General features: G+C 39.9%; 2 protein-coding genes across 2 annotated transcripts; both read left to right on the forward strand.

Annotated features, from left to right (window-relative positions):
* Positions 1 to 418: 418 nt before the first annotated feature.
* On the forward strand, positions 419 to 5,529 carry LOC306866248 (interleukin-1 beta-like; the record flags this gene model as incomplete). The annotated part of the gene is made up of 6 exons (XM_079411344.1): positions 419 to 528; positions 3,401 to 3,473; positions 3,552 to 3,726; positions 4,803 to 4,976; positions 5,069 to 5,205; positions 5,296 to 5,529. The coding sequence occupies 6 exons, from the start codon at positions 419 to 421 to the stop codon at positions 5,527 to 5,529; spliced, it is 903 nt and encodes a 300-aa protein (XP_079267470.1).
* Positions 5,530 to 14,227: 8,698 nt separating this feature from the next.
* Positions 14,228 to 16,391, forward strand: LOC306865370 (interleukin-1 beta-like). The gene is made up of 4 exons (XM_079409930.1): positions 14,228 to 14,298; positions 15,368 to 15,541; positions 15,634 to 15,770; positions 15,860 to 16,391. Exons 1-4 carry the CDS (start codon positions 14,235 to 14,237, stop codon positions 16,091 to 16,093), a joined length of 609 nt encoding a protein of 202 aa, XP_079266056.1. The 5' UTR covers positions 14,228 to 14,234; the 3' UTR covers positions 16,094 to 16,391.
* Positions 16,392 to 20,310: the final 3,919 nt, after the last annotated feature.

Genomic DNA, 20,310 nt, shown 5'->3' on the forward strand with positions numbered 1-20,310 from the left:
TATAATTTGCAATTGTATTGAATTTGAAACATGCACAGTTTTGAAACCCCAAACACAATTCCAGACTAATTTCTTTAATAACTGTCATATTTCTCTGTCTCATGTGGACACTTCTTGCAGTCCCTGCGGTTTTACCTCTCTGACCCCTGAATGTAATAGGGTGGGCTGTTATCTGGTTCTTGCAGTGGGGCTGGAGTGAGTCACTGCCTTTACAGGGATCATGTCTCAAGATCAGTCTGCAGTGAGTGGCCCTTTTAGCATACGCAGACGACTGCTCCTCATAGCACAAACAGTATTTAGAAACTGCAGGAGGAGATATTGGAAAGGTATGAACAGTGATTCAGAGCAAGTTATGAGAAGTGGAAGTCTCTTATTAATGTTGGCTGAATTCTCCTCTAATGATTTCTTACAAGATGTTATGACGAGTATCCTGCAGATTCTCCCTCCAGAGGTCTTAGAACAATTGGTAGCGTCCAGCTGGCTCACAGGACCAAACTTCTTGTGGCAGAAGGATGGGAGGAAGTTAAGGTGGGAGATGTAACCATGAGCAATGATCCAGAGCTTCGTAAGGGTCAAGTTCTTAGTACCTACACAAGAGAAGGAAAATCATTGTTGAAACGGCTTCTTAAGTTCTCTGATTGGACCAAAATGGTAAAGGCCATTGCCAGACTTAAACGGTGTGTGAAAGAAGCCAAAGGTCTTGAATCCAGATCTTCTGAAACTACGTCTAGAGGAAAGGAGAGAGGCAGAACTCTTTATTATTCGACTGGTTCAAGAAGCAGCCTTTTACAATGAAATACTGGGTCTCAAGAAACAGAAAGCATCCAGTACTCAAACTGCATGGAGACTTAACAACGCTGTAAGTAAGAAATTGTCTTAAACTTCTTTCAAGTACAAGTAAATCTCAAAGATGAGTGTATAAACTGTGTGTATACATTTTGCCACAGATTGGTGCCAGTGGAGAATGGGGCTAGTTGTCACATGGGTTATATTTTCGTAAAATTAATGTTTCAGTTTCAAAAACATCTTAGTCTCACATGTAGTTCAAAAGTGTTGCAAATTCGGATACTTTTTGTGAATTCCTTCCTACAAACTAAAACTTAAGTTGCATCATAGTATTGCAAAAGCAGACGGAAACCACAAAATGACCACAAAAAAACCAACTACGTAGCTACACAACAATTGGTTTATATTTTAGCTTTGTTGTTTTGATTGTTTTGTAATGTATTTCCGGAAAACCTGTAATAAGCTGTTTATTTAATAATTTTGACAAAACTATTGTTATGTTACTGGATGCCTCATGCAAAAATACTAATACAAATAAGTAATAAGTATATACTAATTATTACTATTATATACTAATAGAATATATAGGCCTATATTCTATTAGTTATAAAAAAAGCTTTTTATGGTTTTCTTGTAGCTTGCACAAACAAATGCCTTTTTTTAACTTACAAAAAACTAATGCTTCTCTGCTTTTTTTTTCTTTTTTTAAGAATTAATAATAAAATACAATGCCAAACTTATCATGCCAGTATTTTTTCAAGCATTTTAACATTTAATGACTTTTTTCCTTTTGTGATACTTTAGGAAACATTTCAACCTGATTTGTAATTAAGTGAATGCCGAGTCATCATCATCATCATCAGAGCTGTGTTTCACAGACTTACACAAATTATAGGATACTGTGATTTTAAACCAGTAGTGCAGGCTATTGAAACTTTTAGTAGTTTTGAATGAAGGAGTTTATTTTTTATTAGTTTGCTTCGTTTTGGAAATACAAGTCTACTAATTACAATTTAGTTTGTTCTTTATGAAAAAATTGGTTTTATTGTCTTGTTTTTTGTTTGTTTTTTCATAACAGTCTTATAGTTATAGTTAATCAAATATTATTTTTCATTCTCACTCTCTGTGCTATAGTATAAAAGTTATAGGCCTACTAAAATATGCAGATATCTTTTTTTATATCGTATAAAATCAAGTCAATCCTATGTCCTACAAATAAATACACACGCGGTCAGAGACAAGGTAACAAAGATGACAATTTCTATTATTTGTGTGTTATTCATATGCAATTTAAACCCCTGGAGACAGATCTAATGGCTAAAGACACCATCCATTACTAGAGCTCTCTCTCTCTCTGTGTGTTTTTGAGTGTTTTGTATCAGACCATGTGTGAAAAGCAACTAATAAAACATGTATGTTACCTGTCTGAGGAGTTATTAGCGAGGTAATATCTTGTTATAAATTTAATGGGTTTTAAAAAAAAATATTATTAGCCTATTGAAAATGTTTGTAATAGCTATATAAACAAAATGGATCGGCATTAATTTAATATCCCCTATGAGATTTAAATAAACATGACGGGTACAATCAAAAAGGCATTTAAGATAATTAAATGTCTTTATAATTAGCTATTATTTACAGTGCAACATCTGCATATGACGAGTTCATTATTATGTTTTTAACAATCCTCAGAAATAATTTTTTTCATTGTGCATTCCAGTTAATCTCAATCAAACTGCAGTTGGGTTATTTTGACTAGGAAAACAGCTAATTAACACAATAAAAACATAACAAAATTTGAGATATCATGTTACAGGATACAGCAGTTTCCTTTCAGTTCTGTTTTGCCCTTATTTGGTAGTTCCTGTCCTTGTTTAGTTAATGATTCATGCTAATTATCTCGTTTACTCCTTTGTTCCTGTTTTTGGGTTTTGTTCTAGCCTCACACTAAAGTTATGTTAATGCTGATAGACATTAAAGTTTTAACATTGTAATGTAGCTCAAAACCCCTTAATTGCTACATGTACTGCGTTAGACTTCACTTAGACTAAGTCGCTTCGGCTAAAAGCTTCTTCAAAATTATTAAATGTAAATATAAATATGAATTTATTCGAGACCTATACAGCGCATGCGCATAAAACATCCACTACGTTTTGGATCTGAGCTATTACGTCATGGTGCTACAGGCTGCAGCAAGAACCTCTTTTGGGAAAATCCCCGCTGTAGATGTACAAAAGCCACTGGCTACTTGTCCACAAACACATTCAACAGAGGACTCTCAGAAGAGAAACAACGGTTTAACCAACCCAGTAACTACTATCTACTTTCACCTGAGCCGTGATTGAAAGTCTTTTTCTCACCGTTTAGTTTTATGCTTTATTTTAGTACGATGGCATGTCAAGGACACCGTTTTTTTCCTTCAAAGTAAGTATGGCTTGTTTTTTTTTTATATATATATTACTTTAATCAATGCATTATCAAATAGCCTAGCTCTCGTCTAGATGATGCATTTAACATAAAGTCTGTAAATGATGCATTTCTATGTCCTTAATTAGCTTTGGATTAGTTTGCCTAAAACTCCTTTAATGATACATTTTGTTCATTTCTTAAACAGTGCGCTCAAGACAGACATGATGTATCCTGACATTTCTGGCTTTGATGAACGGGACTGCCCAGATCTAGCCATGGTGAGCTGCTGTTAAATATGCTCGTGCATATGTTCTGATTAATGTTAAGTCTTCTAAAACATAGTTTATTTTCTCCAGATTTGCGACATGAATCAAGACATCAAGCTGGAGCTGTCTCCGCATCCTCACAGCATGAGGCGGGTGGTGAACATCATCATTGCTGTGGAAAGGTTGAAGCACATCAAAGAAATGTCTTCTGGCAAGTTTTGTGAAGATGCGCTGCTCAACTTCTTCTTGGAGAACGTGATCGAAGGTACCTTTAGCAAACTTTTAAGCAGCTAAAAGCTGGTTTGATAGTTGGTCAAGATGGTTAGAGCTGGAAGCACCAGCAATGAACCATACTGACCACCTTAACCATTATATTATGCTGGTCAGCTTGACCCAGATTCTTGAGTTGGCGGAAATACTGGTTAACCTAGATTTTTCTTCATATTATATTTTAATATATAAATATGTGTCCCTGGACCACAAAACCAATCACAAGGGTCAATTTTTCAAAATTGATATTTATACATCATCTGAAAGCTGAATAAATAAGCTTTCCATTGATTTGTTAGGATCGGACAATATTTGTCTGAGATACAACTATTGGAAAATCTGGAATCTGAGGGTGCAAAAAAATCTAAATATTGAGAAAATCTCCTTTTAAAGTTGTTCAAATGAAGTTCTTAGCAATGCATATTACTAATCAAAAATGAAGTGTTTATATATTTACAGTAGTAAATAAAATATCTTCATGGAACATGATGTTTACTTAATATCCTAATGATTTTTGGCATAGAAGAAAAACCTATAATTTTGACTCATATAATGTATTTTTGGCTATTGCTACAAATATACCCCAGCGACTTCAGACTGCTTTTGTGCTCCAGGGTCATATATATATATATATTTTGATGCATCTTCAAAGAAGGGTGTTTAGTTACATTTAAGCATCTTGCAGATGCTCATATCTACAGAAATTGAAAGAAAACAAAGTTTTGAATCCAAGATTTTGATAATAATATAGCATGAGCAGGTTGGTGTTTTTTGACGGGGAACATCAAATTAGGTCAAGGATTTTCTGCACAGCACAAGGGTTTAAATGTACTAATATTACCTGATTTTTGATGTGTTCTAATTGGGTCAATCTAATTTGGGTCAATTTGACACAAGATTTTAAACATAATACAAAGGTGTCTAGCTGGTTTGTCAAATCACTATAATATTAACATGAATCTGCAATATCAAACCAAGTATATTAATTGACTTAAAAGGAAATTTGACTGCCACAATGTTTAGACGTTTGTTCTCTTTTGATTGATGTTCACTGTCTTTTTATTTCCACAGAGCGTCTAGTGAAGCCGCTTAATGTGACACCGATTTACTGTAAGACCAGCCGGACCCTGCAGTGCACCGTTTATGATAAGTACAAAAAGACTCTGGTGCAGAGCAACAAACTAACCAATGAGGATCTTCATTTGAAGGCTGTGACTCTGAGTGCAGGAACCATTCAATACAAAGGTAAATCTTCAACACAAGCTTTCACATGCAAATGCATGACTTCAGAAATGTCCTTTTGACATAACCCCCTACACGTTTTCTGTTTCTTTCAGTTCGATTCAGTATGTCAACGTACGTAACGAGTGTCCCACAAAATAACGGCCAGCCTGTGTGCCTGGGAATTTCCAACAGCAACCTCTACATTGCTTGCTCTCAGTCTGGTGGTCCTTCCCCCGTCCTGCTCTTGAAGGTTCGTGCACCACAAACACATTAAATTTCCCCAAAAAATGTTTTCCACATTATAAAACGAGGATTTCAAAGCCCTTTTTAATTGTTTTAGGAGGTCAATAGCCCCCTGGACACCATTAGAGCCAATGACCCGAACGAGTACGACAGCCTCCTCTTCTTCAGAAAAGAGACTGGCACGGCTTACAGCACTTTTGAATCTGTTAAATTTCCTGGATGGTTTATTACCACAGCTTTTGATGACTGGAAGAGGGTGGAAATGAACCAGGTGCCAACGGACCAAACCACAAACTTCACACTTGAGGATCAACAAGTAATCCTGAGCTAAGAATCAGATTTGATCCATAAACACATTTCCAGAGAGTATGTACCATGTACAGTTTATAATCTGGATTTATTCAAACATGTTACAAACCTGAATGAGTTTATGTATATGTCTGTTTTTTTTTTTTCTCGAATATATGTGTAAGGTTTGTGTTGGGAATGGTAAATTCATGTTGAATTCCTTAAGTATGAACATTATGTACCTATGTGCTTTTAATTTAATTTTTTAATTAAGTTTAATATTTATTTTAAATTATTTTTTAAATCAAAATTATTTTACACTGTACTTCTTTTGTATCTTATATTAAAATAAACCAAAGATATGGATTTAACTTGGTGTTGTGTTGTTGATTAACTACAGGATGATTATTATTATAAGATTATCATATAAAGTGACAACCGAGTACCAAAGTGCACTAACAAATAAGTCACCGCACAAAAAGAACAAGCATAAAAGAACTGCATTAACACAACTTAAGGCACTAAATGGAGACACCAAAATAACACTAATGAATTGATACAGGTAATAATCGTTTACATTCATCTTACCCATAAATGCAGTTAACTTATGCTGTAAGCATTGATGTTGCTTTTTTTTGTGCACTTTGATGTTATGTTGCCACTTTATTGATAAATCAATACATTTTTAAATCATGTTTTATTAGCTGAATCCATGCACCCCAAATATACTTATGTATAAATTGGCACAGAACTTTAAATCATTTGACAATGAGACATTTTGAACATTTTGAACACATTACATTGTATGAGTCAAAATTATCCATTTTTCTTTTATGCCACAAATCATTAGGATATTAAGTAAAGATCATGTTCCATGAAGATATTTTGTAAATTTCCTACTGTAAATATATTAAAACTTAATTTTTGATTAGTAATATGCATTGCTAAGAACTTCATTTGGACAACTTTAAAGGCAATTTTCTCAATATTTAGATTTTTTGTGCACCCTCAGATTCCAGATTTTCAAATAGTTGTATCTCAGCCAAATATTACCAAACCATACATCAATGGAAAGCTTATTTATTCAGCTTTCAGATGATGTATAAATCTCAATTTGAAATATTGACACTTATGACTAGTTTTGTGGTCCAGGGTCACATATTGTCTTCAAATAGTAAATATGCATATGAGCTGTTTTATGTGTTCTCCTGACAAAAAGTGGCAGTGCAGCCGCGGTTAACATTTTATACCAGCATTTTGCAGAAGCTAAATGTGGAAGTTTCATAAACACAGAAATTCTGGACATTCTAGCCCCAATATTTGTTGAAGCGAGTGAATGGGGATTGCCTAACTAGACAAAACACCAAAAAACCTCTCTGTTGAGGAATTTACTTTCATAACCCAATTGTGGACATTCTTCCTTAAACTGGAGTAGGTCATTAATTCATCCAGAACTTTTTATGCATGACCTCAGTACAAATTTAAGTTAATAAGATTAAGTCTGAAACAGTGAAGTAATTAAGCACTTAAGCTACAATAATATCTCTTCTTCATGGTTTCATTTAAACAGGCAGTTATTTAGACAGTGCTTAAATAAATAAAAAAGCTGTTTTGTATTTTTGTGACTTTACAAAATATCATTTTAAAGGTGCTGTATGTTCCCTTCCAGGAACTTCGAGCTGCGTCGAAACGCATATGGGAACGCCTTCAGCGTGACCAGGCTCTGAATATGATGTGTAATCAGTCAAACAAGGGCGAGGCGTCACGGGCGGGGTGACGTCACGACCAGGAAGCATATAAGCACGTGCGGCAGAGCCGGCTTCAGCTTTTTGTCATTCAGCGAAGCGCTCTGTGTGTGTCAGTCTTATTTACTGTTGTTTGTCCTAGTTTTAAGTGGAAAGCATTCAGTATCATGCCAAAGCCAAGGGCAAGCTCAGGGGTGAAGCTTTCAGACCACGTTTTGAGTCGTGTGTGCATCCTTGCCCTCGCTATATCACGAGCGAGGACACACACGATTTGTGCGTGGTCTGCCTGGGTGCGGAGCACGCAGAATCGGTCTCCGCACCCGGAGGGCTCTCTTCGAGAAGGGAGCCTTCGCGAGCTCCCCATGCGGTGCCGGTCCCGCTGCTGCCGAGGCAGAGCGGCGGCTGCACTCGTGGGGCTCGCAGGCTGATCTGGCTGGCGAGTGTGAGACGGGCATGTCCTTATCTCCTCCCGTATCCGCCAGATCTGACGCCCCGTCTCTCGGTGTGGAAACTGTCTCTTCCCCCGAGACGAGGGCTCAATGCTTCGTCTCTCTTCCTCTGAGGAGGTTGATGTGACGAGCGTTCACGAGGCTCCTGCTCTGCTTACAACATCTTTGGTGGGCAGAGGGTATGTGCGCTCTCTAAACTCAGGTGGCTGCTGGGCGGGCGCAGCCTCCTCCGCATACCAGCTCCTCGCGCAAAAGTTCCTGACGGGCGAACCCCAGGACCGCGGAGGGCGGCCCCTACTGGGGTGGAGTGGCTTGCACCGCGGCACTCGGTGACCACTTCACCTCGGTGCCCTCCAGGGACTTGTCTGCTGACCCTGCCGCTGTTCCAGGGCACAGCCGGTCCCAGCGAGTATATTTCTCAGGTTTGTCCGCCCGGCAGCGCGGAGCCGAGAAACTCGCCTCAGCCGCCAGATTACGCGTCTCATTCCGGTGCGCCGCATCGAGACAGCGGTCTGGCCGCTTCTCTGAACCCAGAGGTCAGTCTCGAGAGACTGATTCCCTTAGAAGATCATTGGGCAGCGAGCTGCCGAATGTGTCTCTTTGGGTCCTGCCTTGCAGGGTCTGGTTCGTTCAGAGGTCCTGACGGGTGAGCCCCAGGACTACGGAGGACGACCCCTACTGGGGTGGAGCGGCTTACACCGCGGCACACGGTGACCGTCTCCCCTCGGTGCCCTCCGGGGATTTGTCTGTCAACCCTGCAGTTCCAGGGCACAGCAGGTCCCAGCGAGTATTACTCTCAGGTTCTTCCGCCTGTGATTTCAGCGGGCTTGAGAAACTCGCCTTGGCCGCCAGATTACACGTCTCCGGCCGGTGCGCCGCAGCGAGGCAGCGGTCTGGCCGCTTCTCTAACACCAGAGGTCAGTCTCGAGAGACTGATTCCCTTAGTAGATCGTTTGGCAGCCTGGCAGCGACTGCCAAATGTGTCTCTTTGGGTCCTGCGGATGGTAGAGGCTGGCTATTCCATCCAGTTCGATGGGCCACCTCCGCTGTTCAAAGGGGTCTGTGTGACTACAGTCCGCCCCGAGCAGGCTCTGGTCTTGGAACAGGAAGTCGATACTTTGCTGAGGAAGGAAGCCATCGAGTTGGTTCCTCCTCACGAAGTCCACGCCGGCTGCTACAGCCTGTACTTCATTGTTCCAAAGAAGGATGGGGGGCTGAGGCCCATACTAGATTTGAGTCTTCTGAACCGCTCAGCCAGAAAGCTGAAGTTCAAGATGCTCACTGTCAGGCAGATCGTGTCTCAAATCAGGTCCGAGGACTCATTTGTCACGACAGACCTCAAAGATGTCTATTTCCATGTACCCATCCTTCCCTCTCACAGGGAGTGTGGATGCGGCACTGGTCCCGTTGCGACTGCAGTGCATCCGCATACTCAATTATATCGACGATTGGTCGATCCTCGCTCAATTAGAGCGGGCGGCGATTCGGCATCGTGGTGTCGTTCTCACCCACATGAAAGATTTGGGGGGTTAAGACTAAACGCCAAGGAAAGTGTGCTTTCTCCAGCTCAGAGAACCACTTATCCAGGTGTAGTGTGGGATTCGACCACAATGCAGGCTCGTTTGACCCCTGCTCGGATCGAGTCGATCCTCACGGCAGTCGAGAGAGTGTGAGAAGGCCAGCCATTCACTGTCAAGCAGTTTCAGGGACCATTCTCCAATCCAGAGCTCCCTCTACGAGGAAACTGTACGCCTTGAAGTGGAGGCTCTTCACTTCTTGGTGCGGGGACCGCCAGCTCGACCCAGTCAACTGCCCCGTTGGTGCAGTACTGGAGTTCCTGCAGGCCCGTTTCTCCGCAGGGGTAACCCATTCCACTGTTAAGGTCTACGTGGCAGCTATTTCGTCATACCACGCCCTTATTGGTGGCCAGTCAGTGGGTAGACACCCCCTAGTTACACGTTTCCTCCGCGGTGCGCTGAGGCTGAGGCCTCCGGTACGATCTCGTCCCTACGTGGGATCTGGCTGTGGTTCTGGAGGCTCTGTGCAATGCACCTTTCGAGCCCATTGGACGCATACATCCACAGGTCCTCCCTGTGGAGAAAGTCGGACCAGCTGCCCGTGTGCTATGGTCCGCCTAGGAGGGGTCTTCCTGCTACGGATCCCTCTCTTAGTAGGTGGATTGTGGGTGCCATGGCTTTGGCATACGAGGCCTCTGAGCTTTTGCCTTTCGTCCTGACACCAGGCAGGGACTTGTCAGTCTGGCGGCGTTGGTATCTCGTTCCCATATGCGTTTCGACGCAGCTCGAAGTTCCTGGAAGGGAACGTCTCAGGTTACGTATGTAACCATTGTTCCCTGAAGGGAACGAGACGCTGCGTCGCGTTGCCACACTTCCGGCATCCCTGCCAGCGCTTGCTTCATGACTTGAAGCTGAAGCCGGCTCCGCCGCACGTGCTTATATGCTTCCTGGTCGTGACGTCACCCCGCCCGTGACGCCTCGCCCTTGTTTGACTGATTACACATCATATTCAGAGCCTGGTCCGCTGAAGGCGTTCCCATATGCGTTTCGACGCAGCGTCTCATTAAATAAAGACTATTTTCTCATTTTTAGTGACATTTTAGTCAGATATTTATAACATTGGCCATGTGGCCGAGAGATCTCAACGCGCTGCAAATTAACAAAACAACTTCATCAATTTAACAACACGCGCTGCAAATGCTCACAACACAACCAAACAAAGAAACGCGCTGCAAATAAAATTTGTTTGTGTTGCACCTCTGTCAAATTGATGAAAATGTTTTCTTGATTTGCTGGTGCTTTTCCTGTTTGCATGTGTTTTCTGAAGTTGCAGCGTGTTGAGCTCTCTCGGCCACCGTATACATGTATAAAGAGACAGATTTTTGTGTAAATGTAAACTTTTCACCCGAATTGTTACGCAAATGATATAATTTGCGATTGTATTGAATTTGAAACATGCACAGTTTTGTACCCCAAACACAATTCCAGACTCATTTCTTTAATAACTGTCATATTTCTCTGTCTCATGTGGACACTTCTTGCAGTCCCTGCGGTTTTACCTCTCTGACCCCTGAATGTAATAGGGTGGGCTGTTATCTGGTTCTTGCAGTGGGGCTGGAGTGAGTCACTGCCTTTACAGGGATCATGTCTCAAGATCAGTCTGCAGTGAGTGGCCCTTTTAGCATACGCAGACGACTGCTCCTCACAGCACAAACAGTATTTAGAAACTGCAGGAGGAGATATTGGAAAGGTATGAACAGTGATTCAGAGCAAGTTATGAGAAGTGGAAGTGTCTTATTAATGTTGGCTGAATTCTCCTGTAATGATTTCTTACAAGATGTTATGACGAGTATCCTGCAGATTCTCCCTCCAGAGGTCTTAGAACAATTGGTAGCGTCCAGCTGGCTCACAGGACCAAACTTCTTGTGGCAGAAGGATGGGAGGAAGTTAAGGTGGGAGATGTAACCATGAGCAATGATCCAGAGCTTCGTAAGGGTCAAGTTCTTAGTACCTACACAAGAGAAGGAAAATCATTGTTGAAACGCCTTCTTGAGTTCTCTGATTGGACCAAAATGGTAAAGGACATTGCCAGACTTAAACGGTGTGTGAAAGAAGCCAAAGGTCTTGAATCCAGATCTTCTGAAACTACGTCTAGAGGAAAGGAGAGAGGCAGAAATCTTTATTATTCGACTGGTTCAAGAAGCAGCCTTTTACAATGAAATACTGGGTCTCAAGAAACAGAAAGCATCCAGTACTCAAACTGCATGGAGACTTAACAACGCTGTAAGTAAGAAATTGTCTTAAACTTCTTTCAAGTACAAGTAAATCTCAAAGATGAGTGTATAAGCTGTGTGTATACATTTAGCCACAGATTGGTGCCAGTGGAGAATGGGGCTAGTTGTCACATGGGTTATATTTTCGTAAAATTAATGTTTCAGTTTCAAAAACATCTTAGTCTCACGTGTAGTTCAAAAGTGTTGCAAATTCGGATACTTTTTGTGAATTCCTTCCTACAAACTAAAACTTAAGTTGCATCATAGTATTGCAAAAGCAGACGGAAACCACAAAAATGACCACAAAAAAACCAACTACGTAGCTACACAACAATTGGTTTATATTTTAGCTTTGTTGTTTTGATTGTTTTGTAATGTATTTCCGGAAAACCTGTAATAAGCTGTTTATTTAATAATTTTGACAAAACTATTTTTATGTTACTGGATGCCTCATGCAAAAATACTAATACAAATAAGTAATAAGTATATACTAATTATTACTATTATATACTAATAGAATATATAGGCCTTGCACAAACAAATGCCTTTTTTTAACTTACAAAAAACTAATGCTTCTCTGCTTTTTTTTTTCTTTTCTTTTTTTTTTTTTTAAGAATTAATAATAAAATACAATGCCAAACTTCTCATGCCAATATTTTTTCAAGCATTTTAACATTTAATGACTTTTTTCCTTTAGTGATACTTTAGGACAGCCAAAACATTTCAACCTGATTTTTAATTAAGTGAATGCAGAGTCGTCATCATCATCATCAGAGCTGTGTTTCACAGACTTACACAAATTATAGGATACTGTGATTTTAAACCAGTAGTGCAGGCTATTGAAACTTTTAGTAGTTTTGAATGAAGGAGTTTATTTTTTATTAGTTTGCTTCGTTTTGGAAATACAAGTCTACTAATTACAATTTTGTTTGTTCTTTATGAAAAAATGGGTTTTATTGTCTTGTTTTTTGTTTGTTTTTTCATAATAGTCTTATAGTTATAGTTAATCAAATATTATTTTTCATTCTCACTCTCTGTGCTATAGTATAAAAGTTATAGGCCTACTAAAATATGCAGATATCTTTTTTTATATCGTATAAAATCAAGTCAATCCTATGTCCTACAAATAAATACACACGCGGTCAGAGACAAGGTAACAAAGATGACAATTTCTATTTTTTTGTGTGTTATTCATATGCAATTTAAACCCCTGGAGACAGATCTAATGGCTAAAGACACCATCCATTACTAGAGCTCTCTCTCTCTCTCTGTGTGTTTTTGAGTGTTTTGTATCAGACCATGTGTGAAAAGCAACTAATAAAACATGTATGTTACCTGACTGAGGAGTTATTAGCGAGGTAAAGTCTTGTTATAAATTTAATGGGTTTAAAAAAAAAATATTATTAGCCTATTGAAAATGTTTGTAATAGCTATATAAACAAAATGGATCGGCATTAATTTAATATCCCCTATGAGATTTAAATAAACATGACGGGTACAATCAAAAAGGCATCTCTTTATAATTAGCTCTTTACAGTGTAACATCTGCATATGACGAGTTCATTATTATGTTTTTAACAATTCTCAGAAATAATTTTTTTCATTGTGCATTCCAATTAATCTCAATCAAACTGCAGTTGGGTTATTTTGACTAGGAAAACAGCTAATTAACACAATAAAAACATAACAAAATTTGAGATATCATGTTACAGGATACAGCAGTTTCCTTTCAGTTCCGTTTTGCCCTTATTTGGTAGTTCCTGTCCTTGTTTAGTTAATGATTCATGCTAATTATCTCGTTTACTCCTTTGTTCCTGTTTTTGGGTTTTGTTCTAGCCTCACACTAAAGTTATGTTAATGCTGATAGACATTAAAGTTTTAACATTGTAATGTAGCTCAAAACCCCTTAATTGCTACATGTACTGCGTTAGACTTCACTTAGACTAAGTCGCTTTGGATAAAAGCTTCTTCAAAATTATTAAATGTAAATATAAACATGAATTTATTCAAGACCTATACAGCGCATGCGCATAAAACATCCACTACGTTTTGGATCTGAGCTATTACGTCATGGTGCTACAGGCTGCAGCAAGAACCTCTTTTGGGAAAATCCCCGCTGTAGATGTACAAAAGCCACTGGCTACTTGTCCACAAACACATTCAACAGAGGACTCTCAGAAGAGAAACAACGGTTTAACCAACCCAGTAACTACTATCTACTTTCACCTGAGCCGTGATTGAAAGTCATTTTCTCACTGTGTAGTTTTATGCTTTATTTTAGTACGATGGCATGTCAAGGACACCGTTTTTTTCCTTCAAAGTAAGTATGGCTTGTTTTTTTTTAATATATATATATTACATTAATCAATGCATTATCAAATAGCCTAGCTCTCGTCTAGATGATGCATTTAACATAAAGTCTGTAAATGATGTCCTTAATTAGCTTTGGATTAGTTTGCCTAAAACTCCTTTAATGATACATTTTGTTCATTTCTTAAACAGTGCGCTCAAGACAGACATGATGTATCCTGACATTTCTGGCTTTGATGAACGGGACTGCCCAGATCTAGCCATGGTGAGCTGCTGTTAAATATGCTCGTGCATATGTTCTGATTACTATGAAGTCTTCTAAAACATAGTTTATTTTCTCCAGATTTGCGACATGAATCAAGACATCAAGCTGGAGCTGTCTCCGCATCCTCACAGCATGAGGCGGGTGGTGAACATCATCATTGCTGTGGAAAGGTTGAAGCACATCAAAGAAATGTCTTCTGGCAAGTTTTGTGAAGATGCGCTGCTCAACTTCTTCTTGGAGAACGTGATCGAAGGTACCTTTAGCAAACTTTTAAGCAGCTAAAAGCTGGTTTGATAGTTGGTCAAGATGGTTAGAGCTGGAAGCACCAGCAATGAACCATACTGACCACCTTAACCATTATATTATGCTGGTCAGCTTGACCCAGATTCTTGAGTTGGCGGAAATACTGGTTAACCTAGATTTTTCTTCATATTATATTTTAATATATAAATATGTGTCCCTGGACCACAAAACCAATCACAAGGGTCAATTTTTCAAAATTGATATTTATACATCATCTGAAAGCTGAATAAATAAGCTTTCCATTGATTTGTTAGGATCGGACAATATTTGTCTGAGATACAACTATTTGAAAATCCGGAATCTGAGGATGCAAAAAAATCTAAATATTGAGAAAATCTCCTTTAAAGTTGTTCAAATGAAGTTCTTAGCAATGCATATTACTAATCAAAAATGAAGTGTTTATATATTTACAGTAGTAAATAAAATATCTTCATGGAACATGATGTTTACTTAATATCCTAATGATTTTTGGCATAGAAGAAAAACCTATAATTTTGACTCATATAATGTATTTTTGGCTATTGCTACAAATATACCCCAGCGACTTCAGACTGCTTTTGTGCTCCAGGGTCATATATATATTTTGATGCATCTTCAAAGAAGGGTGTTTAGTTACATTTAAGCATCTTGCAGATGCTCATATCTACAGAAATTGAAAGAAAACAAACTTTTGAATCCAAGATTTTGATAATAATATAGCATGAGCAGGTTGGTATTTTTTGACGGGGAACATCAAATTAGGTCAAGGATTTTCTGCACAGCACAAGGGTTTAAATGTACTAATATTACCTGATTTTTGATGTGTTCTAATTGGGTCAATCTAATTTGGGTCAATTTGACACAAGATTTTAAACATAATACAAAGGTGTCTAGCTGGTTTGTCAAATCGCTATAATATTAATATGAATCTGCAATATCAAACCAAGTATATTAATTGACTTAAAAGGAAATTTGACTGCCACAATGTTTAAACGTTTGTTCTCTTTTGATTGATGTTCACTGTCTTTTTATTTCCACAGAGCGTCTAGTGAAGCCGCTTAATGTGACACCGATTTACTGTAAGACCAGCCGGACCCTGCAGTGCACCGTTTATGATAAGTACAAAAAGACTCTGGTGCAGAGCAACAAACTAACCAATGAGGATCTTCATTTGAAGGCTGTGACTCTGAGTGCAGGAACCATTCAATACAAAGGTAAATCTTCAACACAAGCTTTCACATGCAAATGCATGACTTCAGAAATGTCCTTTTGACGTTACCCCCTACACATTTTCTGTTTCTTTCAGTTCGATTCAGTATGTCAACGTACGTAACGAGTGTCCCACAAAATAACGGCCAGCCTGTGTGCCTGGGAATTTCCAACAGCAACCTCTACATTGCTTGCTCTCAGTCTGGTGGTCCTTCCCCCGTCCTGCTCTTGAAGGTTCGTGCACCACAAACACATTAAATTTCCCAAAAAATGTTTTCCACATTATAAAACGAGGATTTCAAAGCCCTTTTTAATTGTTTTAGGAGGTCAATGGCCCCCTGGACACCATTAGAGCCAATGACCCGAACGAGTACGACAGCCTCCTCTTCTTCAGAAAAGAGACTGGCACGGCTTACAGCACTTTTGAATCTGTTAAATTTCCTGGATGGTTTATTACCACAGCTTTTGATGACTGGAAGAGGGTGGAAATGAACCAGGTGCCAACGGACCAAACCACAAACTTCACACTTGAGGATCAACAAGTAATCCTGAGCTAAGAATCAGATTTGATCCATAAACACATTTCCAGAGAGTATGTACCATGTACAGTTTATAATCTGGATTTATTCAAACATGTTACAAACCTGAATGAGTTTATGTATATGTCTGTTTTTTTTTTTTTGTCTCTAATATATGTGTAAGGTTTGTGTTGGGAATGGTAAATTCATGTTGAATTCCTTAAGTATGAACATTATGTACCTATGTGCTTTTAATTTAATTTTTTAATTAAGTTTAATATTTATTTTAAATTATTTTTTAAATCAAAATTATTTTACACTGTACTTATTTTGTATCTTATATTAAAATAAACCAAAGATATGGATTTAACTTGGTGTTGTGTTGTTGATTAACTACAGGATGATTATTATTATAAGATTATCATATAAAGTGACAACCGAGTACCAAAGTGCACTAACAAATAAGTCACCGCACAAAAAGAACAAGCATAAAAGAACTGCATTAACACAACTTAAGGCACTAAATGGAGACACCAAAATAACACTAATGAATTGATACAGGTAATAATCGTTTACATTCATCTTACCCATAAATGCAGTTAACTTATGCTGTAAGCATTGATGTTGCTTTTTTTTTTTTTTTTTTTTGTGCACTTTGATGTTATGTTGCCACTTTATTGATAAATCAATACATTTTTAAATAATGTTTTATTAGCTGAATCCATGCACCCCAAATATACTTATGTATAAATTGGCACAGAACTTTAAATCATTTGACAATGAGACATTTTGAACATAAAATTACATTGTATGGGTCAAAATTATCCATTTTTCTTTTATGCCACAAATCATTAGGATATTAAGTAAAGATCATGTTCCATGAAGATATTTTGTAAATGTCCTACTGTAAATATATTAAAACTTAATTTTTGATTAGTAATATGCATTGCTAAGAACTTCATTTGGACAACTTTAAAGGAGATTTTCTCAATATTTAGATTTTTTGTGCACCCTCAGATTCCAGATTTTCAAATAGTTGTATCTCAGCCAAATATTACCAAACCATACATCAATGGAAAGCTTATTTATTCAGCTTTCAGATTATGTATAAATCTCAATTTGAAATATTGACACTTATGACTAGTTTTGTGCTCCAGGGTCACATATTGTCTTCAAATAGTAAATATGCATATGAGCTGTTTTATGTGTTCTCCTGACAAAAAGTGGCAGTGCAGCCGCGGTTAACATTTTATACCAGCATTTTGCAGAAGCTAAATGTGGAAGTTTCATAAACACAGAAATTCTGGACATTCTAGCCCCAATATTTGTTGAAGCGAGTGAATGGGGATTGCCTAACTAGACAAAACACCAAAAAACCTCTCTGTTGAGGAATTTACTTTCATAACCCAATTGTGGACATTCTTCCTTAAACTGGAGTAGGTCATTAATTCATCCAGAACTTTTTATGCATGACCTCAGTACAAATTTAAGTTAATAAGATTAAGTCTGAAACAGTGAAGTAATTAAGCACTTAAGCTACAATAATATCTCTTCTTCATGGTTTCATTTAAACAGGCAGTTATTTAGGCAGTGCTTAAATAAATAAAAAAGCTGTTTTGTATTTTTGTGACTTTACAAAATATCATTTTAAAGGTGCTGTATGTTCCCTTCCAGGAACTTCGAGCTGCATCGAAACGCATATGGGAACGCCTTCAGCGTGACCAGGCTCTGAATATGATGTGTAATCAGTCAAACAAGGGCGAGGCGTCACGGGCGGGGTGACGTCACGACCAGGAAGCATATAAGCACGTGCGGCGGAGCCGGCTTCAGCTTTTTGTCATTCAGCGAAGCGCTCTGTGTGTGTCAGTCTTATTTACTGTTGTTTGTCCTAGTTTTAAGTGGAAAGCATTCAGTATCATGCCAAAGCCAAGGGCAAGCTCAGGGGTGAAGCTTTCAGACCACGTTTTGAGTCGTGTGTGCATCCTTGCCCTCGCTATATCACGAGCGAGGACACACACGATTTGTGCGTGGTCTGCCTGGGTGCGGAGCACGCAGAATCGGTCTCCGCACCCGGAGGGCTCTCTTCGAGAAGGGAGCCTTCGCGAGCTTCCCACGCGGTGCCGGTCCCGCTGCTGCCGAGGCAGAGCGGCGGCTGCACTCGTGGGGCTCGCAGGCTGATCTGGCTGGCGAGTGTGAGACGGGCATGTCCTTATCTCCTCCCGCGCCTGATCTGGCGCCCCGTCTCGGTGTGGAAGCTGTCTCTTCCCCCGAGACGAGGGCTCAATGCTTCGTCTCTCTTCCTCTGAGGAGGTTGATGTGACGAGCGTTCACGAGGTTTCGCCGCCTCTGTCACCCCAATATGATATAACTATGAGCTTTGTAAGCTGCAGTGTTTGCACAAGCATTTAAAATGAATAAAGCCGGTCCCGCTTCTGCCTTTAAATCAGAGAGAAAAAAAAGGCAGAGCGGCGTCTGCGCTCGCGGGGCTTGCAGAGAGAAAAAAAAATAAAAGAAAAAGGCTGATCTGGCTGGCGAGAGTCAGACGGGCATGTCCCTATCTCCTCCCGCGCCTGATCTGGCGCCCCGTCTCTCGGTTCGGAAGCTGTCTCTTCCCCCCGAGACGAGGGCTCAACGCTTCGTCTCTCTTCCTCCGAGGAGGTTGATGTGACGAGCGTTGACGAGGTTTCGCCGCCTCTCTCGCCCCAGAGAGCTACTTCTACACAGGAGCCTTCCGTTTTCCCCGATCTCCTCACCGAGGTGTCGAGATCGCGGGTGAAATCTTTTCGTCCCGGCCATTCGTTCCCGCGGGAACTGAATGAGCGCGGGTATGCGGCGATGCCGCGGGTTGAACAGACGCTTGCGAGCTATCTGTCTCCCTCTACGGCAGTGGTGTCAAACTCAAATTCACAGTGGGCCAAAATTAAAAATTAGGACAAGGTCGCGGGCCAAACTCAATATTTATTGAAAAATTGCAATGCAATTCTGCATGTTTTGTTTTCTTTTGAGATATGTAATGTTAAACTTACTTTACTTACTTACTTACTTTTTACTTTTGTCATTTAGCAGACGCTTTTGTCCAAAGCGAAAGTAAGTAAGTAAAAATAAAGAAATAAAAAAAAATTGACATGCATATAACAACATAAAACAACAATATAAAAACCTTTTCATATGAAAATAGATTTTAGTTTTGCTCAAACATTGAATCCAGAACAAGCATAAACAAATAGAAATAGCATTTAAAATAAATAATACTGTCTCTATAACTATAGATTTCAAGCTCCTTTGTTACAATCCAACAGCCAAAAGCAACAATTTCTTTCAATGAAAATCCAATATTTTAACTTTGAGTCATTAAGAAAACATTCATCCAAGCTCAGTTTTTGCTATACTGTGATTTAGCCTACTCTGCTCCACATGGGTCCAAGCCCGATACTTGGCATCTCTTCTTAGAGGCAAGTTCATCAAAGTCTGAGGTCAAGCTCTGAGCTGAGGAAATTCTCAGGACTGAATGAAGGTGTTCGTCAGTGAGACGACTCCTGTGTGGTGTTTTGCTCATCTTCATCAAAGAGAAGAGTTGTTCACATAAATATGTGCTGCCGAACATAGAGAGCATTTGAGCATCTTGGGCTCGGAGTTGGGGCAGAGTGTCGGGGAGGAAGCGTGGGAACTGCGCAGCACCGACGGAGTCGTACTTTGACTTGAGCGCGTCACTACACTGGAGCTCAATCAGCTCCATTTGGAGATTGCGGTGCGCTCTTCACGTCAACCGCAAACGGTTAAATAAATTTGAGTGAGGTGACTCGTAGCTTTGCTAATGCGTTGTAACACAGAGGAGGAGGTGTGCGGTCTAGAGACTGACGGGCCGGCGGCAACGCGTTAGCAAAGCATTCTGGGATTCGTAGTCTAAAGGCCCTTTCACACGGGACGGGACACGGCAAGCGGTGGAATCGCCCCGTGGCTGCCGCTTAGCGGTGCATGCGCTATATACTGGCGCGGCGGGCCAGCTCTAATACATTATTGGATATGATCTCGCGGGCCAAATAAAATTAGATTTTAGGGCCTGAGTTTGACATGTATGCTCTACGGCATCGCCTTTGAAGGCTCCTGCTCTTACAACATCTTTGGTGGGCAGAGGGTATGCGCGCTCTCTAAACTCAGGTGGCTGCTGGGCGGGCGCAGCCTCCTCCGCATACCAGCTCCTCGCGCAAAAGGTCCTGACGGGCGAGCCCCAGGACCACGGAGAGCGACCCCTACTG

Source organism: Barbus barbus (assembly GCF_936440315.1).
Source record: "Barbus barbus genome assembly, chromosome: 47".
Lineage (NCBI taxonomy): Eukaryota > Metazoa > Chordata > Actinopteri > Cypriniformes > Cyprinidae > Barbus > Barbus barbus.

Coding starts and splice junctions, on each gene's coding strand:
- LOC306865370 (XM_079409930.1), top strand. CDS start 14,235: ATGTCTTCTGGCAAGTTTTGTGAAGATGCGCTGCTCAACTTCTTCTTG. Junction 15,542..15,633: donor AGGAACCATTCAATACAAAG/GTAAATCTTCAA, acceptor TGTTTCTTTCAG/TTCGATTCAGTATGTCAACG. Junction 15,771..15,859: donor CCCCCGTCCTGCTCTTGAAG/GTTCGTGCACCA, acceptor TAATTGTTTTAG/GAGGTCAATGGCCCCCTGGA.